Here is a 23,717-nt window from a genome sequence, read left to right on the forward strand (position 1 = left end):
CACCCGCAAACTGCTTAAAGTTATCTGTTATTCAAATTTTAATACTACTTTTTAAAGATTTCGCTGTTCCGCATGTTGCCGCGCCTTTCAAGCCAAAGAAGTGGATAAACATTAACCGATTGGTTTTAAGCTTCTCCGAGCTTCTTGTTCTAATTTATATCAGACAGAGCCGAAAAAAGTCGGGAAATTACTTGAGTGGCTCGGGCGAGCCGTCGAGCCACTAGAATACATACACGCAGACTCTTTCCTAGTCCCTACTTATTTGTTCCTAAAGGCGATAAAAGCGGAATGGGGCGAGGGTTGCGGGGCAGGCTGGGAAGTGCGAAGAAAAAGTAGCCGCTTCTAGTCAAAACCGCCTCGAGAGCGACTGAGAACGAGTCTGACATACATGTACCTTTCTCTGATCGCGACTGGCGAGCCGCACAAATACCTATATCTTATTCGTTTTTGGCCTCCTATGACGGGTCACCGAGCTGTCGAGCCACATGCCCTAACACCAGGAGTACGGCACACAAGGAAATTCAGTCGTGAGGGATATTTGTGTAAACTATAAATACAGTTAAATCTTTTCGTATGTTTTTAGCGGTCTATAAAAGTCGCAAGAATAAAATCTCATTGAATTTGCAAGCTGTTGCTGCCATTTTTCTATATACCCAAAACAGTATTCTGACCTCTCCGAAAACGTATTACGAGGGTTCGAGGTGACAGTTCACTCAAGAAAATCTGAGGGGAAAACAGGCCGCACAGATATTCACCGAAATGGTATATAGGGTGCCCCTGAAACATGTACTAGTTCTGTAAACTCTCAACACCTTTGACAAGCCGCTGAGCCACTTCAATACAGCTGCATTCGATGTGAAGCTGCTCAGAGATATTTTCAGGATCCACCGAAAATTTTTTCGTTTGGACCAATCAGAGGTATCGTAAATAGTGGCTTTTTATCGATTGATTTGAGAATGTAAGTAATGTAGGTTTCAATTTTTTTTCACCCAACTGCAACTTTGTCGGCAATGCGTGCATTTTTTGGTGCGTACATTTCGTGCATTTTTTTTTCGCGGTTTTTTTTTTTAGCGCGTTTAAAAGAGAGCGCGATCGCGAGAAGGCCACGCGAAGAAAAACCGTTTTTTTTTCTCGCGTGGCCGCCTCGCGCCTTACGCGTTTCTCATACGCGCGCTCGAAACTACGGCGCGCGCCTGCTACGCAGGCTAGGGATTAGCAAGCGACGAAGCAGTTTCTATTGCAGTAAGGTTCTTTTAAGCATTCTTTTTCCTGTTTCTTCTGTTGGTTTACACGTCAATTTCCCAATGGATCTTGAAATATCCTTTTTTCTGACAGTATTTGCATAAAGAAAGGCGGTTCGAAAAAATCTGCTAAAAAGCAGAGGAAGAAAACAGTTTAGAAAATAAATGACAAAATACAACAGAACAACGTATTATTACACAATAATTTTATTTTAAGACCACATCTCGGTCAATTTGAAAAACCCAAACTCCTGTATAATATACTACAATGTTAAAAAGATCATGAACTTTTGACAGAAAAGGATCAAGATGGTAGCACAAATGAGTAAATAATCTAACAAAACAGCAATGAAAAGTTCATTACTTCCCTCTGATCCAAGCTTCTTTAAGAACAGTAGCACTCTTTGGTGCTTTATACCTGGGCTGATAAGATGTTTTAGTTGCTACGGGTAATGATGGAAAATCCCTTTCGGATATACCATTAGCTTTGGTTTCCACAGGCCAAGCCGTGGCTCCGCTTGGCTGCCACACCCCGGGTGAAGGTGTCTTTTTATTCCCTTTTCCGGGTTTATTTTTGTTATCTCCTCGCTCCTTTGCTGTAATTTTGGCATCTTGGTAAACAACCAACAGTTCTTTTCGTCTCTCTGGGTCGGGCAATAAATCAACAAGTTCCGAAAAAACTTGCGAGAAATTTGACCCAAAGAGTTCACAACAATGTGTGTAATATTCTTTAGCAGAACAAGCACTTTGGCGAAACTTTCCTGACAATGCCTTAAACTCGTCAAATTTAGACTTATCATTTCCTAATAAACTTCTAATTTTTTCAACCAGGGCTTGATTTCTCTCTTGTTTACTGCTGTTTGTCTTAGCCTCTGGTTTAGATACCGACACTTCCTGTAAGGGTGCCACATTTTCTTTAACCTTTTCCTTTGCCGCCATGGGTGCCTGAAAACCCGGGGGTGGCTTGGCTCGGCAAGTCTGTTGTGATACAGGTAATGAAGGAGGTTGACGAGCTGCTGCGGCAAACCCAGGAGGTATAGCTGGTGATTGTTCTGGTATCTGAGCAGATGCAGCTAAGGTGGGAAACTCATCTACAGATTGCAACCGCGCAGCAGTAGCAGCTTTAGCATAAATAGGAGGTTCACTGGGTCTCTTGTTATTCTTTGACACCTCACCCACATTTGCAACCTCCAGAGAACCAAGTAAGGCAGGAAATTGTGCCATCGGGTCTGTTTCTTTGGCAGGCAGCTCTCCAGCGGTGTTATTTTCCTCAGGTTTGTATTTTTTGGGATCTTGTGGTTTGGAGGATGGCGAAGGCAGCTGAGAGGAGTCATCTGAAAATTCATTCAGTGAACGAGCCATTGCAGTTTGCAATTCCAGTGCTTCTTTCCTACAAACAAAAAGACAGTTTGATGCTTAGTACTGGTTTCGCTGGTCAGTTCTGACTTATGGTAAGCAGCCCTTAAACAGCAACTGTGCTGAGTGTAATAATAAGAGTAGTTTACAATGCAACCTGTTTACGCTGGTTAAAGAAAGGAAATAGCTCGTAAAAGCACCCTTACACTACCAGAATCAGACCTCAAGTCAATAATGTTATTGAGGAAGATGTTAATCAGCACCTTGTAAAAAATACTTTACCATATTTTATTTCCCAAATCAAATTTCTACTTCATAAATATTTTTTTCACATATTTTACCTCTTTGTCACTATATATAATTAATTATTGTTGTGGTTTATTTTTTCCCGTTTATTTTTTTGTTTTTTTTTTTTTTTTTTTTTTTTCTATATTTAAAAAAAAATAAAAAAAAATAATTTTAAAAAAATAAAAAAAATATCCATGCAAATATTTCTCAATATTTAGCTTGATAATGACTTAAAAGCAGTCGAAACGTTGTGAATTTTTACCATTGCTTTTTATTGAGAAATGTTTAAAAAAAACCCTTACTGATAAAGAGAAAAAAGCAGAAGAAAGACCCAGTAGCCTGCGAGCAGGCTCTCCATAAGAAAAAGAAAAAGAAAATGGGTAGGAAAGCCTGCCTATAGAGAGCCTGCTCATGGCTTAAGACCCAGTAGAGGTTTACATTTCCCACAAATTGAGAGTCTGCTCTTGTTGAAAGATAAGGTTTTCTCAATCTCACAATTACCACCAACCTGTTTGGTCCTGAAGCATTCCCCCTATTTCCTCCTTTCTCTCTCTTTCCTTTCCTTTGTTCTGAGCCTCTTACTTCCACAAAATCTCTGCCTGTAAGAACTGAACCTTGATTTGCCTGAGGCCTTGGACGGGGTGCAAAGGTAATGTCAACATCTAGTTGCCTAGCTTGACGAGCCTGTGCTTTAGTTAGCTTTCCTGAATGCTTTGCTGCACGATGGGCTTGAAGATCAACCTTTGTGCGAAAGGCATTAGTGAACTGCTCGTGGACACAGTCTTCTTCCTCGCAAAGGAAATGAAAATCACGGAAGTGGACCCGGAGGTTTTCATAATTAGCATAGTAATCTTGAGAACCATCCCGTTCACAGAAGTGACACCAGAAATGATTCTTGCGCAAGTGCTTGTGGAGTTCATCCTTGTCCAGATAACGCTGGTCACAAAATTCACACATAGGATGCCCCTTATGTGACTTGTCATCAGCGTCACCAATTCTGCGGTGCCGTGCTAGCTCTGGACGAGTGTACACTTTAAGCTCAGAGCTAAACTTTTGCAAATTGGCAACACAAAGATCACAATAGTATTTTTCATGCCCCCGCTTCATGTGGTCACGAAGACGATCAAAGTATCTGTCTGGTGGACGTTCTGGGCAGAATGGGCAGCGGTGTTCCAATAGTTCCTTCACCCTCATTTGGATCTCTTTCCGCTGGTAAAATATACCTTGCCGTTTATCAATCACAAAGGAGCCCCTCCTGGCGGTAAGCTTCTCGTAGCTCATGCTATTATCTTTTGTTACAAAAACCTAGATATGAAGTACACAGAACATTGAAAAACATGGTTAAAAAATAATGTATAGACTAATTTAGCTTATTCATTGCTCAGAATAAACATATTTTGTTTCTGTATGTGGCCGTTTTTAGGGAGAAGGAGGAAAGTATCCTCTTATTTATCTTATCAACGTTAGGTTGTCGGTTTTAGGGGGAGGCTAGGCAAAGGCAGGGGATTTGAAGGCAATTTGACTGCACTTGGTGGGGACTTTTGACCGTTTTAGTGGACCTTCTAACAGGATTTTACTGAAGGTTAGTGACTTACAGTGTATATGACCATCAACAAAAGCCCTGTAGTGAAGCATTTGAACAGAAAATCTCAACTAAGTTCAAATGTCCCTCCTATGCCCAGCTCCTCCCCCCCCTCCTTACAGCCAAACATTGATAGGTGCATTACTGGAATGCCACGTTATAACATTAGGGTTTTCTTTGTACTGAAGAGACAAAATGTACGAAACTAATTTTTCTATAATTTGATTTCCTTTAACAAATTATGCCGCATTAATTTATTTAAGTAACGAACGGATTATGACCCAGCAAGGAAGGCTTTGCCTCTCTTAAAAGATACAAAAGATGGACGAAGCCAAATCAAAATTTCTGCTACTGCTAGCAAATTTCACTTTCTTGACCGGTAATGAGTGGATTTTGGGTTAAAATATAAATAACCTCTTACTATTTACAAAATATCGTAAAACTACATCTAAGGTTCTCTGAAAGGAAACGTTTCTTTCAACTTCTCTCACCTCCTGTAAGTCAGTTCGGCAAACAGGACAATAAGTTTCCTTCCCCAACACTCGCATTCGAACACAACACTTGAAGCAAACAGGATGGTCACACGCTCCAACGGCGAAGAACTCAACGTCTTCGCAACAGACAACACAAACAAGGACAGAATCTTTTCGAGCATGTTTAGAACTCATCTTTCTCTAGAATGAAGCCCAGGTATAGCGATAAAGAAGAAGCGAAATCACGCGCAAAAGCTCCCGACTAAAACCGGTTAAAAATGGCCGCTTTGATCAAAGGCTAATGTCCAAATATAGATTTCACGATTGCATCACAACCGCGCCACCGGAAATACGCAATGCCTATTTTGTTGCTTTTGAGCAGGCGCTACTACTGATCAGCGGGTAAAAGTTAAAAAAGTATTATGGTCTATTCTTGCCCGGTCTCTCAAGAAAATAGTAGCAGTCACAGAGGAAAGAGGGGTGAAAATGCTGCCTTTATGGAGGAGTGTACCATCAGTTTCGAGGGGTTTGAGTTGTAGAACATCACCCGTGGTAAGCAAAAGTATTTTTTTCTGTTTTTGTTGCATTTTAGTGGCGAATTTAGGCTGAGCGCAAACTGCGACACTCTCGTTTCCAATTCCCTTGTGTGATATTATATATGGCTTTGGTCCCAAGCTAAAATTGGCCTTGATTAACCTCCAAAGTTCACAGTTCATGTTTAATCTGTTATAGAAAAGATTATATGCGTATGCAGCTTCATCTCTAAGTGAGCCATTAACGGATTTTCAAACTGGGTCTGCAGACGCTGATCTCTCTCCACAAAGTGTTCAGGTTTGTGAAAGTAGACACGTTATCTAATAAGCTGTAAACTTGTATGTACATGTACATGAGTAACACTGCACATTAATTTACCCTGTCCTTTCCTAAGGCATATTCACCATTCTCTGAAGCCACTGAATTCTGATCCAAAATTTAGTTAACATTGTATTGCAACACTGATTTCTAGGTTGTGAAAACCTAAACTTTGTCCTAAAGCCTGGAAATATCAATCAGTGAAAACCAATAACTGATTGCAATCAATATAATCAATAGTGATCAATAATAATCAATCGATTGTTATTGATTGATTATTCAACCAGTCGATGAAAATAAATACTTTCAAGCATTCTTACTACTTTGTGTATGTATACTTGAGTCATCAGTGTATGCAAATTGCATAAAATGCTAATAATGTCTGACCAAATTTGAAATATTTCTAGTCAAAATAGAGTTTTGCAAGGACACATGTCCTGCTAAGCAAGAAAAATTATTTCTAGCACTGTATAGTCCAGCAAGGTTTCTGGCCCTCACGTGTTGCATCTCCTCATGCAAAGGCTTTTCTCCCTCTTGACCTACATGCACCCTAAGAAAGAGGAGTGACTACTTGTAGTCTTGTTAATTTTAAGCAGATGAACAGTATCATTATTGCGGTTTTCAGTGAAATGCGATCTCTGAAATTCAAAATCCAACTAACGATTGCGTTTTTCGCTGCCGTCAATCATAATTATGGCAAAAGCTAACAAACCATGAAAAAAGGAACAAACAAAATGGATCGAAATCTACCAATTACAACTGACGGACGTGAGCTTTTGACCCGTTAGAAGAAAACTTCTGTTTCCTGAGAGGTCCACATTGATGGCAGTTAAAACCGTAAACCGTTGGTTGAGGAATGAATTTCAGAGTTCGCATATCACTGAAAATCGCAATAACCCTTCAAATCAAAACTTTTTCATACAACGTACATTTCTGTAATATTGGTTCAAAAGCTTGTAGTTGACACTTAACACTCTTGTAGGTTACTACATTGGAAAATGGCCTCAAGGTTGCTTCACTAGAGACACATTCCCCTAAGAGCAAAGTAGGCTTATTTATCGATGCTGCCAGTCGCCATGAGACACCAAGCACTTTGGGTATTAGCCACATCCTACGGAATACTGCGTTTCTGGTATGTGTCAAATAAATTGTTTGAATGGAGTAAATTTGCAACTAGGAACACAATAATTTTGTAAACGATTAGCCTCTAGATGCAATTCCCAAATGCAATTTGTATGGTGTAGAAGATAGCTGGAGCCAGGCTCGCTCTACAGTAGTCCTTTGTGTTTAATGTTGTTCCATTTTTAGTGCAGAATGCACTATTGTGATGGTTTGGTGGGTTGTCGTTTGCTAAACCCCTCAGGCGCTAAAGCACTATGGTGTAAACTTTTAATCACCAATTAATTAATTAATATTAATTAATTAATTATTTCTGTTAGGGGGTAGGGGGTGGGGAGCAACAGACCGTGTGCCCTTGGTAGAATGAGAAGTCTATTTACGACACAATTGAAGAGCTCAAAGGTATATATTTGTTTCAAAAAGCACTATGCTCTCCTTGTGGTACTATTCTTTCTGGAAGAAAATTCTTTGTGCTAAACGCATGCGCAGATTAATAGACGTCATGAACATCACATAATTCTTCCTGGGGAAGGATTCCTGTAGACTCCGTGGCGCTAAGTTAAAATCGCAAATTAATTGAATTAGACACTAAGGCGTCACAGCAGTTTATGTGAAATAATTATTGTTATGGCAACGCTGTTTTTTAGTGCAGAATGCACTATTGTGATGGTTTGTTGGGGCTGTCGTCCGCTAAACCCCTAAAGCGCTATGGTGTTAACTTTAATAGTCAATTAATTAATTAATATCAATTAATTAATTATTTCTTGTGAAGGGGGTGGGGGTGGGGAGCACCTGACCGTACCCCTAGGTAAAACCTGGAGCACATCTACGTTACTTTCATATGAAGATCTCAAACGTATATATTTGTTTCAGAAAACCCTTTGCTCTCCTTGTGGTACTACTCAACGTAATTTACACCAAACGCATGCGCAGATTAGTCTACGTTGTTTTCTGGAACTATCATGAACATCGCTTGTATTGCATGTTTGCGGTAGGCTTCCTGCAGACTTCTTGGCGCCAAGTAAAAACCGCAAATTAATTAAATTAGATTTCGAGACTTTCACATCGCTTTCGTAATTAGGTATGCAAAAACTTGCACCGGGATTTTCGGCGTGAACACCTGATAACCAGGAAACAAATATCCTAGCTGTACTGCGTTTTAAAAAACCTGTCGAAAAATATGTTTTTTGATTAGATTTGTTTCTTTAGTTTTTGAGAATCGTCTTTCGTGCAGTCTAAACCGTAACTTAATTAAATTAAACAAATGTCATCGATGCCGCCGTAAAACAAACAAAAAACAAAAGTTTCATGTTATCGCATTTTCAAGGAAGACAAAAGTATTTTGTTACAAACGAACAAAAGTGTCGTGATACGTTTGCAAAGATTAGCGTAAGGAACACCTGGGAAAGAATACAAGTAGCCTGTGAACAGTTTTTCCGAAAGTAAAATAAAGCAAATAAACACGAACATATATAAAACATCATACTTTCAATTGTTCCATATTGCATTCTGCACTTACCAAATCATCGAGATTTTTTAGCTTCTAAGTTTGTTAAAGTTTGAGTCGTAAGTGAACTGGTTTGTTGATAGTTGCCTGTTCTCTTTTCTTGGCACCATCAGGGTAACTTGGACTATTCAGGACTCAGAATTTCAAGAGAGCTAGAACACAGTGGAGCAAGTCTAGAGTATGTTTGCTTAATCATTGTTGACTATTTTACATGAATTGATTTAGTACACAATGTGGGTTCTTTTGCCATCTGACTCTTGGTTGTTCAAAGGATCACTCTCTAGTAGATAGCAAAGTATGTGTTGTCAGTTGACGCTTATCTTATGATAGCGTTTCCCACCTTTAATGAACCAGGCCCCAGTATTCATCATCAATCTCAATTACATTCTCATCAAAGAATATAATGGGGATTGCATGCCATATTGCATCATCAATTGCATACCGTATATTCAGTACAACCCTTACACATTGTCAGTCAGAATGGAATCTTCAATATTGCGAAATTAATATGCTTTATCATACAATTTTCTGTTTAATATGGCAGTTTATTTACTTGTCAGTCCAGTATTCTACTTGTCTAAAGGCTTCCATGGCCAAGTGTATGACCTAACTTGTAAGCATGTAGACTGGCATATTCAGTGTTCTCAATGTCTAGTAGGATGAAAAATGAACAAACAAACAAACAAAAACAATGTATTGTATTGCTGCCTATTTTGCAACATGTTTAGAGGGGGGAAGGGAGAGGGTCGGATCTCTTTTTCATCACATTTATAATGAAATGTTACTTTATTATATTTATTGTAGGCTAGGTAGCAGAATGTCTTCTGTTGTACATGCAGTTTATGTGGTATCATCAAGTTAAGGTAGCCTACGTTACATTATGCACAACATGAAGATGTATTACTAATTACTGCCTATATGTTTACAGGGCAACTTGCAACAGGGAACACCTCATTTATTCATCAGACTGCCTTCGTAACAATTTGTGAGTTTTGCACAGTAAAACTATGTTTTGTGGGGATTAAGTTACGTGAATGAATGAGAAAATGAAAAAAGGCCCTTCTGTCCTCTTTTCGCTTCTCCTTTGCTCACTTCACCCCCACCCCCTCTCTATTTTTACTCATTTGTCTCACTCTCTTGCCCTGCATGTACAGGTATCTGAAAGGGGAGTTGTGTACAGACAAAGTCGTTTCCTTGATTCATGTTTGTGTTACCTGAAGTGCACCTTTTTCTGAAGAGATTTTTATACAGTACTTGTTATTTTTGTGTAGATTTTTACCGATTGTTACAAATTTACATTCTTTTTAAGTTACTTGAGTTGGCAATTTCATTTTTATCACCTATCTGCCTGACGTGTTTACTATTGTATGGAGAAATTCTACCAAAACGAATAAGTGTTTTCTTTCATGTATCTATTTTTTTTCAGAGGATCAGTGGTTAACAACCTTGCTCACATTGTAAACAAACCAGCCTTTCTGACCTGGGAGGTGAGATGCTTAAAGTAGTTTAATTTATAATTCAGCAAATTATTGTTCAGTGGCCTAATGATTAGCACATTGGACTACAGATCAAGTGGTCCAGGTTTGAACCCTGGCTAAGGACGTGGTGTCGCAAACTGGAGTTACATGTACCTTATTACATGAAATTTTCGTCATGAATGTTGTCGTCAATTGAAACAAGAACAATGACTCATGCACTTACCTACTTGTAGACATTAACTGCTCTGTTTAGGCCATTGCTGAGCCATCTAGGCCCCAATACAGCTTTACTTTTTTGTATTTTGACTTTTTTCTCCAACAATAAGTTTTTGTACGACACAATGAGAATCAAGAGACAATGAATAACAAATGAACTGCGAAATTATGTGCTATACGCTTCAAAATTGCAATTAACGCGCGAAATTTGCATATGTGCGTAACTGCGTAGGTGTGCGTATAAGGTGCGTATACAATGGACGCTTTACTTTTTGAGCCGTACTGTAATCTGGTGTTGGATCATTTTCTTCCCTCTTTCACCCACATGCCCATGCCATCTTTTCTCCTTTGAAATGTTGCCAATTCTCAAAATTACGATTCAACTACAGTCCACTGACTGAGTGGCTGTGAACAAAATTACCGGTAGTGCAATATTCACTTTTCTATTATTTCTGCATATTACTATTCAATTATTGATTGTTTGAAATGCTATCTTTCAGCTTGAGGCAGCAATGAATCGTGTGAAGTTAGATCTTGCAATGAGAGACACACAACCGCAAATAAGTACGTGCATAAAAATCTGTAGTCCCTGGAATATGTTAAGAATAAGTCCTACACATTCATTGCATTATTTTGATACTAGATCTTTTATTTTCTCCTCTTTCCTCATTTGCTGTTTTAGTTAATTAATTATTGCTTTTCTATTTTTATTATCTCTTTTGTACCTAAGATGTTGTTGAGGAACTGCACAGAGTTGCATTCAGGTTTGTTGTGATTGTTGTTCTCTTTAAAATACATTCAGTGTACATGTACAGTGTACAATGTATGCAAGTTTACATTCTCAATGAACAGTTTATTGTAACATACCTAGTTTGGTTGCGTTATTTGTTGCTGCTCATGCAACCCAGCAATGGCAGGGCTGAAAAACTGCCGTCTGGTCGTCAAGGACAAGTGTAGCTTTTCTACCTGGGCAAGTAACTTTACATTCTTACTTGCCCGATGAGCAAGGACCCAGGCTAGTGGTCTACGGACTACCTTACATGTATTATAGGAAATTAACGCGTCATGAAATTAACGCGAATTTCAAACTTTCGCGTTAATTTAAGTCGCGTTAATTTTTGTTAACGTTAATTTCCGCGCCGTTAATTAAGTGGAGCGTTAATTTCCATGACGTTAATTTCCATTATTTTGGCTTCAATATTTTGTTACAGTCCAGATGTTCTTGACTCTAAGGAAAAAGCATAATTTTATCTGTCACTATCATTGATACTGTGAAGAACGCTCAAAGTGGGAAAAGTACCACGAACGTTGTTTTCGTTTAAGATAACACGCCTACAAGTGTTGAAATAAACTTGTTCCTGTTGTGTACGTCGCGTTAATTTCCTTCATTTTGAAATGTTACCCCCTCTTTCGCGTTAATTTCCTTTATTGGGAAGTAATTTCCCCTTCAATTCGCGTCAATTTAAGTCGCGTTAATTTCAAATACCTTAATTAACACAAGCGTTAATTTCCTATAATAAGGTAAATCATAAAAAAGTGAACTAAAACAAGCATGCAACTGCCCTGGGAAGCAAAATTCGAGAGCTTCTTGTCTGAAAGGCAAGCTGGAGTTCATTTGTTTTTTTTGCTTTTTCAAGCCCTGAATGAGTATTGGGAGGTACTTTCCCTGATGTTCTTTATCCTTACACACTTCTCTTCTTATAAAAAGAGGACCTGTTAATGTCTATGGTTTTGCAAGTTTTAAACTGAGTGTACTGCTTGCATTGCTCTTACTATTAATATTTATTTACTTTTTTTCAATTTCAGGAAAACCCTGGGAAATTCCCTTTACTGTTTACCACACAGAACTGGCAAGTTTACATCTGATGTGGTAAGAACTTGCGTTTGTAATAAACCAGCTACTGTCACAAGAAGTACCCTCCCGTAATACTTAAGTATTAATGAGGTGCAAATGGGGTTAAATTAGCAGGTCATTCAACAACCTTTGAGAAGTTTGGTAGACTGGCGTAACCTATGCAGCTTGCTGTCTAAGCAAAAATTTATATCTAAGGTGTTTGATTTATGATCAGGAAACTATGTAACTGTACAGTTGTAGAGGTCTGTAGGCTCATAATACATATACAGCTGGATGCAAAATTGGGACAAGCAAAAAACCAAGTCTTGTTGTAACCATAGTTATTAGCACACACATAAGCTCACGTAGCACTGATATTTTTGGTGATGCTTTCACAGACTTTCGAACCATTTCTCACTCTCATAGCAAAGAAAGGTCCAAAACTACCTTTAATTTTTAGATCATTTTTGTTTGAGGGCAAAAGGGCAACTAATAATGTACCTTCAATGTGGTGGCTGAAAATTATTGGACAGGTTGGTTGTGTGATGGTGCCTGGAAGAAAAAGTTAATTATTCAGGCTCTGCATTATGCCCCATAATATATTCAGACTATTGGCTTGTCATTTATATTACATGTAAATGGAGGGGCAAGGTTCATGTTATGTTTTATGGGCTAACTCTTACTTGTATTATTGTTTAGCTGAAAGACTATACCCAAAAATGTTATGTTGGACAGCGCATGGCTCTTGTTGGAGTAGGTGAGTTTATTAGCAAACTTAGAAGTGTGGTATGACATGAACAAGAAGTATGGTATGAACAAGCACAAGAGTTCTTGAATCACTATGAAAATGGGATCAATGCAAGCAAAGTAAGCACAAATACAGCTAGAATCTTTTCTCTTTCTTCTTGCACTCATTCTTATTTCACAGTTTGATCATAATAAAGCAAGACAAGAAGAGTGTACCGTAAAGTTCCATGTATAAGCCGCACCCGTAGATAAGCCGCACCCCCGATTTGGAAGCTCAAATTTTGGAAAAAAATATATACAGACAATAAAGTTTGAAGTTCAAGTGAAGCTCTATTGGTAAACAAACAAGGGCAAACAAGCACGGTTTCAAAACACTGACACGGCGGTCGTTGCAATGTTTAAAATAAATTAAGTCTTATGAAAGCGAAATTTCACTTGTCATACAGTGTACCTCCTTTTTAGTTTGAGTTCACAATATCTTAAACTTGAATGCTCTCTTGATCCTGAAACACTTGTAATTCGTACGAATCGCATGCGAATGATGAATGCTTAGTAGCCAAGCTTTGAAATGTAGAGAGGAGTCTGGGCATTAAAAACAAACATGGCAGCACTTTCTTCAAAAGAAACCACGTTCTCAAGGTTCTTGGAAACTGCTACCCGCAACATGATAAAAACTTCATGCAGAATAAGACTTTGATAATCCAGCAGATGTATTTGCTGTGAAATTCAATAAAAAAGCGAAGTGGTTGGCCATTTGCCTTGTGAGTACTTGCATTTATCTTGGTGCTTTCTCGCACGCAGTGGAAAGACATGCTTTGACCGGCAGGCTTCACTGCAAACAGCTTTGCAAAGGAACTAAAAGACAGTGAACAACAACAAAGTTTTTCAGGTTATATATTTGTTTATTTAGTGACGTCTTGAGAAAATTTTTATGAATATTAATTAGGCCTTTGAGAACTCCAACCAGAGATGTTTTCGTAGATAAGCCGCACCCCTGATTTTTGACTTGAATTTAGAGGAAAAAGGTGCGGCTTATACATGGAACTTTACGGTATTTGTTTTTCTTAAGTTTATGCTTGTGCCTGTATTGCTACCATTTTCACTTGAAAGGCCCCTATGCTATGCTCACATGAATACTTATGCTTGTTGCTGGTGAAGACCAGGTATTGTTCCAAGTGAGGAAGGTGGCATGGCCAAGGTGGTTTAGGAAGCTGACTTTTAAATTTGCAATTCCCAAGTTCAAATCCTCCATTCTTTCATTGACTCATTGTCTCAATTTGTACTTACTAGCCCAAGCTCACTCCTCAGCTTCTGGGCTTCCCTTTTGTAAATAGCCAGCTGGTCAGCCTACCACCAGATATTCTAAACAAGATTTACAGTTTAGCACAGCGTTACTTTAAATGTGAAAACAATGAAGATCCACTTATTGTATGTATTTTTATTGTTATTTTCGTTGGAGTGAACTTAAAAAGTTCTGTTTTTCTGGACAGGTGTTGATCACAGTCAGTTGGTAGACTTGGCCAAAGCGGCATTCTCCTTCCTTCCCGGGGGTGAACCTGCTCCTAAAGAAGCTACAAAGTACCATGGAGGTAAGTTACGAAATGAATAGTTTATTTCAACCCAGTAAAAACAACAGCCCAGACTTACAAATGCAAACTACAGTATTGTACATACAAATAATAATAATTCTCCCAATAAATTTACCAGTTTTATAGTTTTGGGGAAAACAATGTTTCCTACAAATTAGTTTTTAGTACTCAAGAGGGTAAGTGGGTGGGGTAAAATTATCCACCTCTACTTGTAGCCCTTGAGTATTATTTAATCAGTGTGCAAAAAAAGTCCTGTCCAATAGCCTGGGGCAAGGGATTTTATCCATCACTTCTGATGTTGGGCGAGTAACATTCTTGGTCAGTCTTGTTTGTTGGCAGGTGAAGTAAGGCCACTGAGAAAGCCCTTTGGGTCGATGGCTTCAACTTGCCCAAAAGGCAACCTGGAAAATCCATTTTCTTTCCACCCGGCACAAACCAAAAAGCCACTTTAAGTGCTTGTGAAGGCTTAATGTTGATTCCAAATCATACTGAGTTTTCATTGTATTCTTATTTAAACAGGAGAGGTGATGAACTGCAGGGCTGGCCCACTTGTACATGCTGTTCTGGCAACAGAAGGAGCTAGGTAAGTAACTGGTGTTTATAAAAAATCAGTATTCCAGGTTTTAAGCCAGATGGGCATCCACCCACTTTAGGTTGATTATTATTTTTTTCTTTCAGTGCATTCTTGTCATAAACATGCATTGATGCACAAAAAATAAACCTAAGTTTCTAAAAGTTTGCAAAGTTTCTGGGGAAACATGCTCCTAGACACCCTAAAAGGGTGAGGCCTTCAGTCTCATGTTAAATTTTGGACACTCACTTTTCAAATCCTAGCTAAAGCCTGCTGTATTTTCATACAGTCATACTCCTAAATGTGGGCTGGTACAGTAATGTGAATAAACAAAGTAGCTAGCCCATTGGCTAGTATTTCAGTACTGAGATGTCCATCTGTGGTTGTAGGTTTTGATACCTCTTGGGACTTAATTATTTATATGCAAAAAAATAATGAAAACTCACCTTTCATCTACTGAATCTTTCAGGTTAGGAAGCAAAGATCTTCTTGCATTTTCTGTTTATCAGGTGAGGATTTACTTTTTTCTTTATTCACTTTGTGCTGTGATATCAAACCTTCCTAGGATGTGCAAATAAACCTCTTTAATAATAATAAACAATACCAAGGAAGGAGTCAAGCATGGTGCAAAAGATGTTTTGCAACAAGGCTTTAAGATCCAGATCTTAACACCCAATCAGACTCGATCCGAGCAAAATTGTATTTGTAATTAGCATCGTTTCCAAATAGTCACCTTCTCTTGTCACTTTCATGTTTATCGCAAACTAACCTACGCATTTATTTGATAACGACTTCGTGAACATTGTCAAAACACTGTGTTTTTTTATCTCCCTAATTTTTGAACAAAAGATTTACCCACAAGCTTTGCCTATGTCTATGTATTGTTATCATTTTACAGAAACTTCTTGGTGCCACGCCATACATTAAGTGGGGAAGCAACATGGTATCAAACAGGTACAATGTTATTAATGATCACTGTTGTTTAGCAAGACTAGTGGACTGTATGGGAGATTTTTGACTTTGTTCGTGTCTACAGACTTCACTGCCTTCTGTCTCTGGCTGGCTAAGTTAAATTTGCTAAAGTTTGCTCGTTCTCTTTAATTTTTATTCTCGTCAAAGTTTTTGGCTCTTCCCTCAAGTATTTTTAGCGGAAACCAGTCATTTTTTCTGTACATTTGTTTGTAACTTTCTCACCCCAAATGTGACCGGTCTAGATGCCGGTCTAGATTGGAAAATCTAGACTGTGGTCAATATCGATTTTAATCAATCAGATTTGTGAATTCGGTAGTTCCCAGTCCTTGTGAGACACAGCCATAATTGTTATAAAGAGAATTAGTGTTGTTCTACATGGACATGTGTAAGGTGTGAATGAAATCCTCCAGTTTAACCAGGCAGATGAAAGTTATCCAGCCATACTTTCATGTGTGATGCTGCTTGTTTCTTCAAGATTGTTCAAACTAAGACATGTGTCCATGTTTATCTTCAAAATTTGATGAAGGGTGGGGTATTGTCATGCTTAATGTTTTCAGATAATTTGTGCATGAAGCTTTTAAAATGAAACTGCAAGTGTGTAATGATATAATGTTAGTGGTTTGAATTTGTTGCTGTTTGTTCAATGTTTTATTTTAATATTCAGGCTTTTAAAGGCTGCAGCTGAATCTGCTGATGGAGCTTTTTCAGTAAGTTGACACATTTCTTTTTTGTACACATGCCTTTGGTGTACTGTTGAATGATTCTTTTTCCTGCAAACTTCCAATAAAACAAAAACACGCTCCACTTTAGAAGGAGGAAGAGTGCTATGAAAAACTGTTAAACCACACTAAACTACAACACCATGCTACAAGGTACAATGTATCACTGATGCACCATCCAAACCTGCCCTGTAAAGCTGGACAGCTGACCAGGAATTGAATTGCTAAGCATCTTTCGCTTCACGAAACTCGCTCTCACAGTGCCTCTCTTCACTCTTCTCTTCTCGCTGCTGGTATGCGGGTAGAGGTTCTTGCCCTTGTCATGTAACCTTTCACCTCAAAAAAGATTGTGTGACAAACGACCTACTGTAATTGAGAAATGTTTGCTCAGTCTTTTTTTTATTATTTTAGGCCTCAGCTTTCAATGCCAGCTATTCAGATGGTGGTCTTTTTGGATTTTATGTTGTTGCAGAACCTTCAAATGTAGCCAAGGTATTTGAACTCTTGTACTGATATCTTTTATTTTGCTTAGATTTTGTTTGTGTTTTGCCACAATATTACGACAAATACAACAAATAATAAATTATTGATTCCAGTTAATAGATAGACTCTGCGTTTGTTGACTTATTATGTTATATAGCTGTGTTATGTTAGGTTGACTACAATTGACTATGATAGCTTGGCGTGTGGTAAGGTCACTGGACTTAATCTTAACGTAATCTGGAGGTTTAGGTCCAATTCCTCCTGCCTGCCATTAGTAAGATGGAATAGTGTTTAGTTCAGGTTGTCCCAAATTTAACTCCTCCCTGCTTTGTATATAGCCAATGGTCTGTCTGCCTTCAGTCAGGATTCTTCAGTTCTTAAGTTATGACATCTTTTTGTTTATTGGATGTCCCAAATTAGCACAGTACTGCTGAATACTTTGAAACTATTACATTTTGTTGATTGTTATTTAAAATCATTATTTCCCTGCAGGTTATGAAATCTGTTGTTGGCCAGTTCTCTAAAGCTTCTAAGGGAGACATTTCTGATCAGGACGTTACAAGAGCAAAGTAAGTCTTGAAGGGAAGACTGTTAGCACTGAGCTTTTAAAACCTTCCCCTCAATTCCAGGGACTTATAGCACAATAATTGATCTATTCAATAGAATAAACGTTATCAAACCAACAAACAATTTTATTGATAGCCAGTCCTGGACTAGAGGATCCATTATAATGGCTAGCAAAATCTGGAGAGATGGGGGGGGGGGGGGGGGTGTACAAAACAACTTGATACGTAGCTTGGGCATGCACAGTGTATTCCTTAGTGTCTAGTTACACTAAACGAGGTTGTTTTTGCTGTCCATAAGAGGCCTTCTACCCTGGAATGAAGTATTTATCCTGCTAATAATTTTGCTACAGGAACCAAATGAAAGCGCACCTTTTAATGAACAGCGAAAGCCAGGATACTTTATTTGAGGACATTGGCTCCCAGGTGAGTTTTCTGCCTTAGGCGAGGAGAGATTGTTTCGCACAACAAATAACGTAAAAACCTATTCCTAATGGTGTTCTTAATGGTCATTGAATTGGACTTGAATTGGTGAAGTTCAGAGTTAGAGCTCAAAACACTAGTGTTTTGTCTTTCACAGTGAGACTCTTCACTTTCACAATGCATCTTTTTAACCGGGAGTACAAAATGGATTCAAGCAAACTATTGGGCAACACTCACAAACAAAAACAGTTAGAAAAAGCACTGCTGAGGTGCCTGCTACTTTATTTTTTTTAACAGATATCAACTAAGGGAAGTTACACGTCACCGCAAGAAGTCGCCACTGCAGTCGATTCCATTACAAAGACCGATGTTTTGACGGTAAGGGAAATTCCTATTTAAAAATGGAGTTCGAATATGACGATATGAAACATAAAGCGAGTAATACAGTACACTGTAGCTACGTAAAATACAGAACAAAGTTGAAACCCCACAATAGGGGCCTTATAATCGAAAGCGGTGAGGAATATTTCTGTTAAGTGGAATTCTGGGTGAAAGATATGTGTACTTTGGAGAGATCTTCCTTTGTTAACTTTATTATTTTCGTTTGTTGTATGGAGTTGGGGGCGGGGGGGGGGGGTGTTTAGTATCGGATGGAATTTTTGTTTGGACTTACTTGGGGAAAAGTTTGGGTCACACAAGAATACTGCATAGTAAAACTCTGATCATGACGATATGAAACACAGTAGGTAATACAGTTGTCAATTGAACTGAACATTGTAAGTCTCTGGAAAAAAAAAACACTTGGGGGCTTGTAATCAAAGGAGTTATCTATTTCTTCAACAGCTAAAGGGTTATTTTTTATAAAGCAAAATTTAGTGATGGATTGACGGCTCCTTTAATTCAGTGAATTGTCAGCTTGGTTAAGAATGCTGTTCGCAATTGATTAATGATTATTAAGACAAAAGACAGACGTTATTAAATAAAGTTCTTATTTGTTCTCCTGCCCTTTAGTTCTGCTCTAGCCTCGGATGGCTGTAATCCAGCTAGTTTCAAAAGGTTTACTGAGTATTAATCGTCGATGTTCTTAATTGCAGGTGGCCAAACGTGTATTTTCTGGCAAGCCTTCGCTGTCAGTCGCAGGCGATGTTTCAACAATGCCGGGTTTGGACGAACTCTTCTAACCTTCTTTTCACACCCTTTAGTGATTGTGACATGATGTGCTTGCAGTGTTAATTGATGCAGAGCCATTGGTATAGACATATTATTATTTTTAACGAGACTGATTGTTCATATGGTGCCAATGGCTCATTGTAAAGAATTGAATGTTCATCAATAAACGCATCACCTTGCTCTTGGCGCTGTTAAGCTGTGATGGCATGACTAATCTGCTCTTTGTGTGTATACATGCAGCAATGCAAGCTTTCATTTTATAAAGCTCTCACTCACAAGTTTATTGACCTTTATTACGACATTTGCAATACACTTGCTTTACATTGAACTAAGTCTACAGTTGGTATTAATAACTAGAAATAGTTGACACTAGGGCTGCCCCCGCTGTTAATCAGTTTTCTGCCCATCCGGTCCGTTACTACAGTCAATTCTTTCGCTTGATGTTTCAGCCAAGACTACAGTTGGTACTAATAAGTGTAGACCACCCAGAATAACTATAAAAGAGATTTTCGAGCTGAACTATAAAAGAGCTTTTGAGCTGAACTTTAAAAGAGCTTTTCGAGCTGGGTGGTTTCTGTTGTGTCGGATGCTGGAAATTGAAAGTTGGTGGTCGAAGGTGGAGAGAAAAGGAATACGAAAGGAACACACAACTAGTATATACAAACAAACAAACAAATACGTAATTAGGAGGTATTTAAAATCACATTACTCTATGACGGTATTGGAGGCGGCAGGATGTGGCAATATATTTTTATCCATTCACTGACCAATTGGAGAGAAGAAGTAGGGCAAAAATGATTGTACAGTCAACTCTCTCTTAACGGACACCTCTATAAGACGGACACCTCCATAAGACGGACACCTGGTGATGGTCCCTGCCGTTTTTCAGTCATTTTACTGTAACCAAACTCCCTATAAGACGGACACCTCTCTAAGACGGACAACGGACACTTTGGAATCATCAACGGACACTTAAGAAGTGTTTTTTATCATGTTTTATTAGTGAAAATACTTCCAAACTTCATATCGCTAAAGCAAAGTTAGTCAGTGCCCTAAGGATACGCATATACCAAGCTTACTAACCAAAAACAATGAAGCTTCTCTGTTTACGTGAAGCAGTAAATTATCGATTGTAATAAAAAACGAGTCAATTTTCTGATATTATTGATGTCCCAGTTTGTAGGTTTTGTTAAAGAAAGCGACTGAAAACAGACGTGTATTCATTGTGCATAGGTTTAGCTTTATTATCTCAAAATTACTGGCGTCATGTTTCCTCGACTCTCTAAAAGACGGACACCTCTCTAAGACGGACAGTTGCGGCTGGTCCCAAAGGTGTCCGTCTTAGAGAGAGTTGACTGTAAACCTAGATAATTTTATATGACTGCTAAAGCTTTGAATTTTACATCCTCACTAAGTGAATTCCATATAGCTGCCCTTCTATATTAACAGACACTGTCATAAGCAGTGATGTCAAAAAACGCCATTTTTGTTAATGAGCTACAAACTCAAACACAGTAGTGAAGTACTTCACGTATTGATTTAATCTCAACGTTATAACGAACTAGTCATAAGTATGGAAAAAAACGGAGAGGAAAACTACCCTACCCGCGAGTGTTTCTAGTTGTTTTGAGGTCATGTCATGGGTGTTTCTACGACCGTAAGATAAAAAGAATGTTGTCTACTTTCTTTAGAAGATGAATACGGATTTCCGCTCCTCAGGGGGTGCATCCGTATTCTATTGCAACACCCATTCCGTTAAAGGTACCGTAAATGATCGATTAAGCGCCGCTCTCGAATATGCGCCACACCTTTACCGAAAATAATTTACTAAGCGCCCCTCTCGAATAAGCGCCGCGGCGCTAAGTTGAGTATTTACAAAGAGACTGTGAAACTGTGTTCTTGTTTCCTCTTGTATTTCATTCGAAATATTTATAATTTTAATTGTGCATACCTAGTACGCGCCTAATTTAATTGTCTGTATATTCCCCTCAGTGTTTCACCGTTAGTTTAAATAAGCGCTTTTCTTAAATCGATTTTTTACGGTATCCGAACCAAACTTTTCTATATTGTGATTTATTTCATGCTATCTTTGCCATTTTACCAATCTTCATTATCAAAATCAAATAGGAATGCTCTAGTTTTTGAGATTCTCGACAAATCGTGCAAAAGCTGGACGCAAAGCTATGATCCTTGTAGCACCCCTAACCACCTTAGAAGCACATGCTAAACAAACTAATAAAGACACCCGTAAGCCATAGAAAACTGTTAATGTGATGAAAAGAAACAAACGATTTTAAGAAGCATAGCACGAATTCCTGTTCAAACTCTTAGAGACTAAAATTATGGACTCTGTTTTCTATTCCACTCATTTACTTTATCATTTACAAAATCAAGGGACTATTGGATTTATTGTTCGGTATGCTCCAAGTTTCGTAAAAAATCATGCAAAAACTCGATGACCCCAAAGAACATACCGGCAAAGGTGCATATGATGTCTTGAATTAATATGATGACCACGCTTAAAATTAGTACTAATTAAACTCGACGTATTGTTTTCATTGGCCCAGAAACCAACAAACCGTGTTCAGCTGTACTTCTGTTTTGCTTGCTCAGTTTAACTACTTCATCTTTCTAGAACTTTGAAGATTCAAGAGTAAATCCAGTAAACTAATACACTCCCAAATGGGCAGAAAGTCGTGTTAATCTTCTGAAGGAAGTTGAAAACATTTTGTCTGTTTATCTTAAATTAAACACCCATGACCTCGAAACATTGGACAAAATTTATCTTTGACTCGTATTTCTGTTACAGCACGGAAATTGTTTTCTTGTTTTTAGTAGGGCATGGTCTTTCTGTCCGGAGAAACACTTGTTAGCCAAACTTAGAAAAAAGCTGAGATGGTAGACAGTAAGGAAGAAGATTAGAAAACAGATTGCATTGAGCAAAGCTTGATTCTTTAAGACCCTGTAAGACCTCTAAACACCTTTGCAGCACATGCTAAATAAATTGCAAAAGATACCGTAAGCCATGGAAAAATGTTAATGCGATGAAAAGAAACAAACGATTTCAAAAAGGCATAACGCATGAATTCCTGATTAAACTCTTTTTGAGACTTTTTGAGATGTTTCATCCGTGCTTCTAGAATATGGAAGATTTCACGATCGCAGCCATTGTTTTAAAAGCAGTGTAAACGTGGGAGAAATATCGTGTTGTACGCCAAGAATCCGATGCATGCCAAATATTTTCCGGAAAAAATTGACCGTGACTAAAATAGCTTCACCGAATTATAATCCGTTTTCTTTGTAAACTTGTTTCTTTTCCGGTAAGATCGGATTCACAACAAAACTGGCGTGAGTCCGTCATGGATTCTTCATGATTCTTTCTCTAATCGGTTTTCGATTCCACAATGTTTACTTAACTTTTATTATTTAACGGTTCAAACGGAAAGAGGCTTTGCAAATGTTTGTCACTTACTGAACATTCTTTTGCTGTCTCTAAAAAAGAGTTCTACTAAACGCCTCTTTAGATGTTGAAAAGAAAACCCGGAATATTCTAAATAACTTTTGCAATTAGATCGTTTATCAGATAACGCCTAGCCTATTGCATGATGTTGCTGCCTTTCTCGTTTAGCATTTTAAGCCTTAAAGCTTTATTAGTGCCGGGTCGCTCATTATACATGTGTGATGTCATTAAAGTAAAAGAGTTTATTATTTTATTCTCGAAAAGTGATTTAATAGAAATTTGGACGTTATGCTCTCTTGAAATCGCTTGTTTCCTTTCATATTAACATTCTCCGTGGCTTATGATATCTTGGTTTTGTGGAGTGTTGGCGTCGACCTCTTAATCAGTTTTCTGCACATCCGGTCCGTTACTACAGTCAATTCTTTCGCTTGATGTTTTAGCCAAGACTACAGTTGGTACTAATAAGTGTAGACCACTCAGAATAACTATAAAAGAGATTTTCGAGCTGAACTATAAAAGAGCTTTTGAGCTGAACTTTAAAAGAGCTTTTCGAGCTGGGTGGTTTCTGTTGTGTCGGATGCTGGAAATTGAAAGTTGGTGGTCGAAGGTGGAGAGAAAAGGAATACGAAAGGAACATATAACTAGTATATACAAACAAACAAACAAATACGTTATTAGGAGGTATTTAAAATCACATTACTCTATGACGGTATTGGAGGCGGCAGGATGTGGCAATATATTTTTATCCATTCACGACCAATTGGAGAGAAGAAGTAGGGCAAAAATGCTTGTACAGTCAACTCTCTCTTAACGGACACCTCTATAAGACGGACACCTCCATAAGACGGACACCTGGTGATGGTCCCTGCCGTTTTTCAGTCATTTTACTGTAACCAAACTCCCTATAAGACGGACACCTCTCTAAGACGGACAACGGACACTTTGGAATCATCAACGGACACTTAAGAAGTGTTTTTTATCATGTTTTATTAGTGAAAATACTTCCAAACTTCATATCGCTAAAGCAAAGTTAGTCAGTGCCCTAAGGATACGCATATACCAAGCTTACTAACC

The 23,717-nt window shown here is 38.3% G+C and overlaps 2 protein-coding genes across 2 annotated transcripts; one reads left to right on the forward strand and one right to left on the reverse strand.

Annotated features, from left to right (window-relative positions):
* Nucleotides 1–1,430: 1,430 nt before the first annotated feature.
* On the reverse strand, nucleotides 1,431–5,245 carry LOC144631663 (uncharacterized). Its single transcript, XM_078490147.1, has 3 exons — nucleotides 4,959–5,245; nucleotides 3,394–4,190; nucleotides 1,431–2,631 (listed from the first exon to the last, which is right to left on the reverse strand). The coding sequence occupies exons 1-3, from the start codon at nucleotides 5,133–5,135 to the stop codon at nucleotides 1,602–1,604; spliced, it is 2,004 nt and encodes a 667-aa protein (XP_078346273.1). The 5' UTR covers nucleotides 5,136–5,245; the 3' UTR covers nucleotides 1,431–1,601.
* Nucleotides 5,246–5,333: 88 nt separating this feature from the next.
* LOC144631665 (cytochrome b-c1 complex subunit 2, mitochondrial-like) lies at nucleotides 5,334–19,383 on the forward strand. Its single transcript, XM_078490149.1, has 20 exons — nucleotides 5,334–5,492; nucleotides 5,673–5,771; nucleotides 6,775–6,924; nucleotides 8,532–8,596; nucleotides 9,347–9,403; nucleotides 9,845–9,905; nucleotides 10,613–10,676; nucleotides 10,843–10,876; nucleotides 11,919–11,982; nucleotides 12,646–12,703; nucleotides 14,184–14,282; nucleotides 14,802–14,865; nucleotides 15,323–15,362; nucleotides 15,752–15,807; nucleotides 16,490–16,532; nucleotides 16,956–17,036; nucleotides 17,520–17,596; nucleotides 17,944–18,016; nucleotides 18,311–18,391; nucleotides 19,108–19,383. The coding sequence occupies exons 1-20, from the start codon at nucleotides 5,427–5,429 to the stop codon at nucleotides 19,192–19,194; spliced, it is 1,419 nt and encodes a 472-aa protein (XP_078346275.1). The 5' UTR covers nucleotides 5,334–5,426; the 3' UTR covers nucleotides 19,195–19,383.
* Nucleotides 19,384–23,717: the final 4,334 nt, after the last annotated feature.

The sequence above is a fragment of the Oculina patagonica genome, chromosome 12 (assembly GCF_052425735.1).
Source record: "Oculina patagonica isolate OP01 chromosome 12, crgOcupat, whole genome shotgun sequence".
Lineage (NCBI taxonomy): Eukaryota > Metazoa > Cnidaria > Anthozoa > Scleractinia > Oculinidae > Oculina > Oculina patagonica.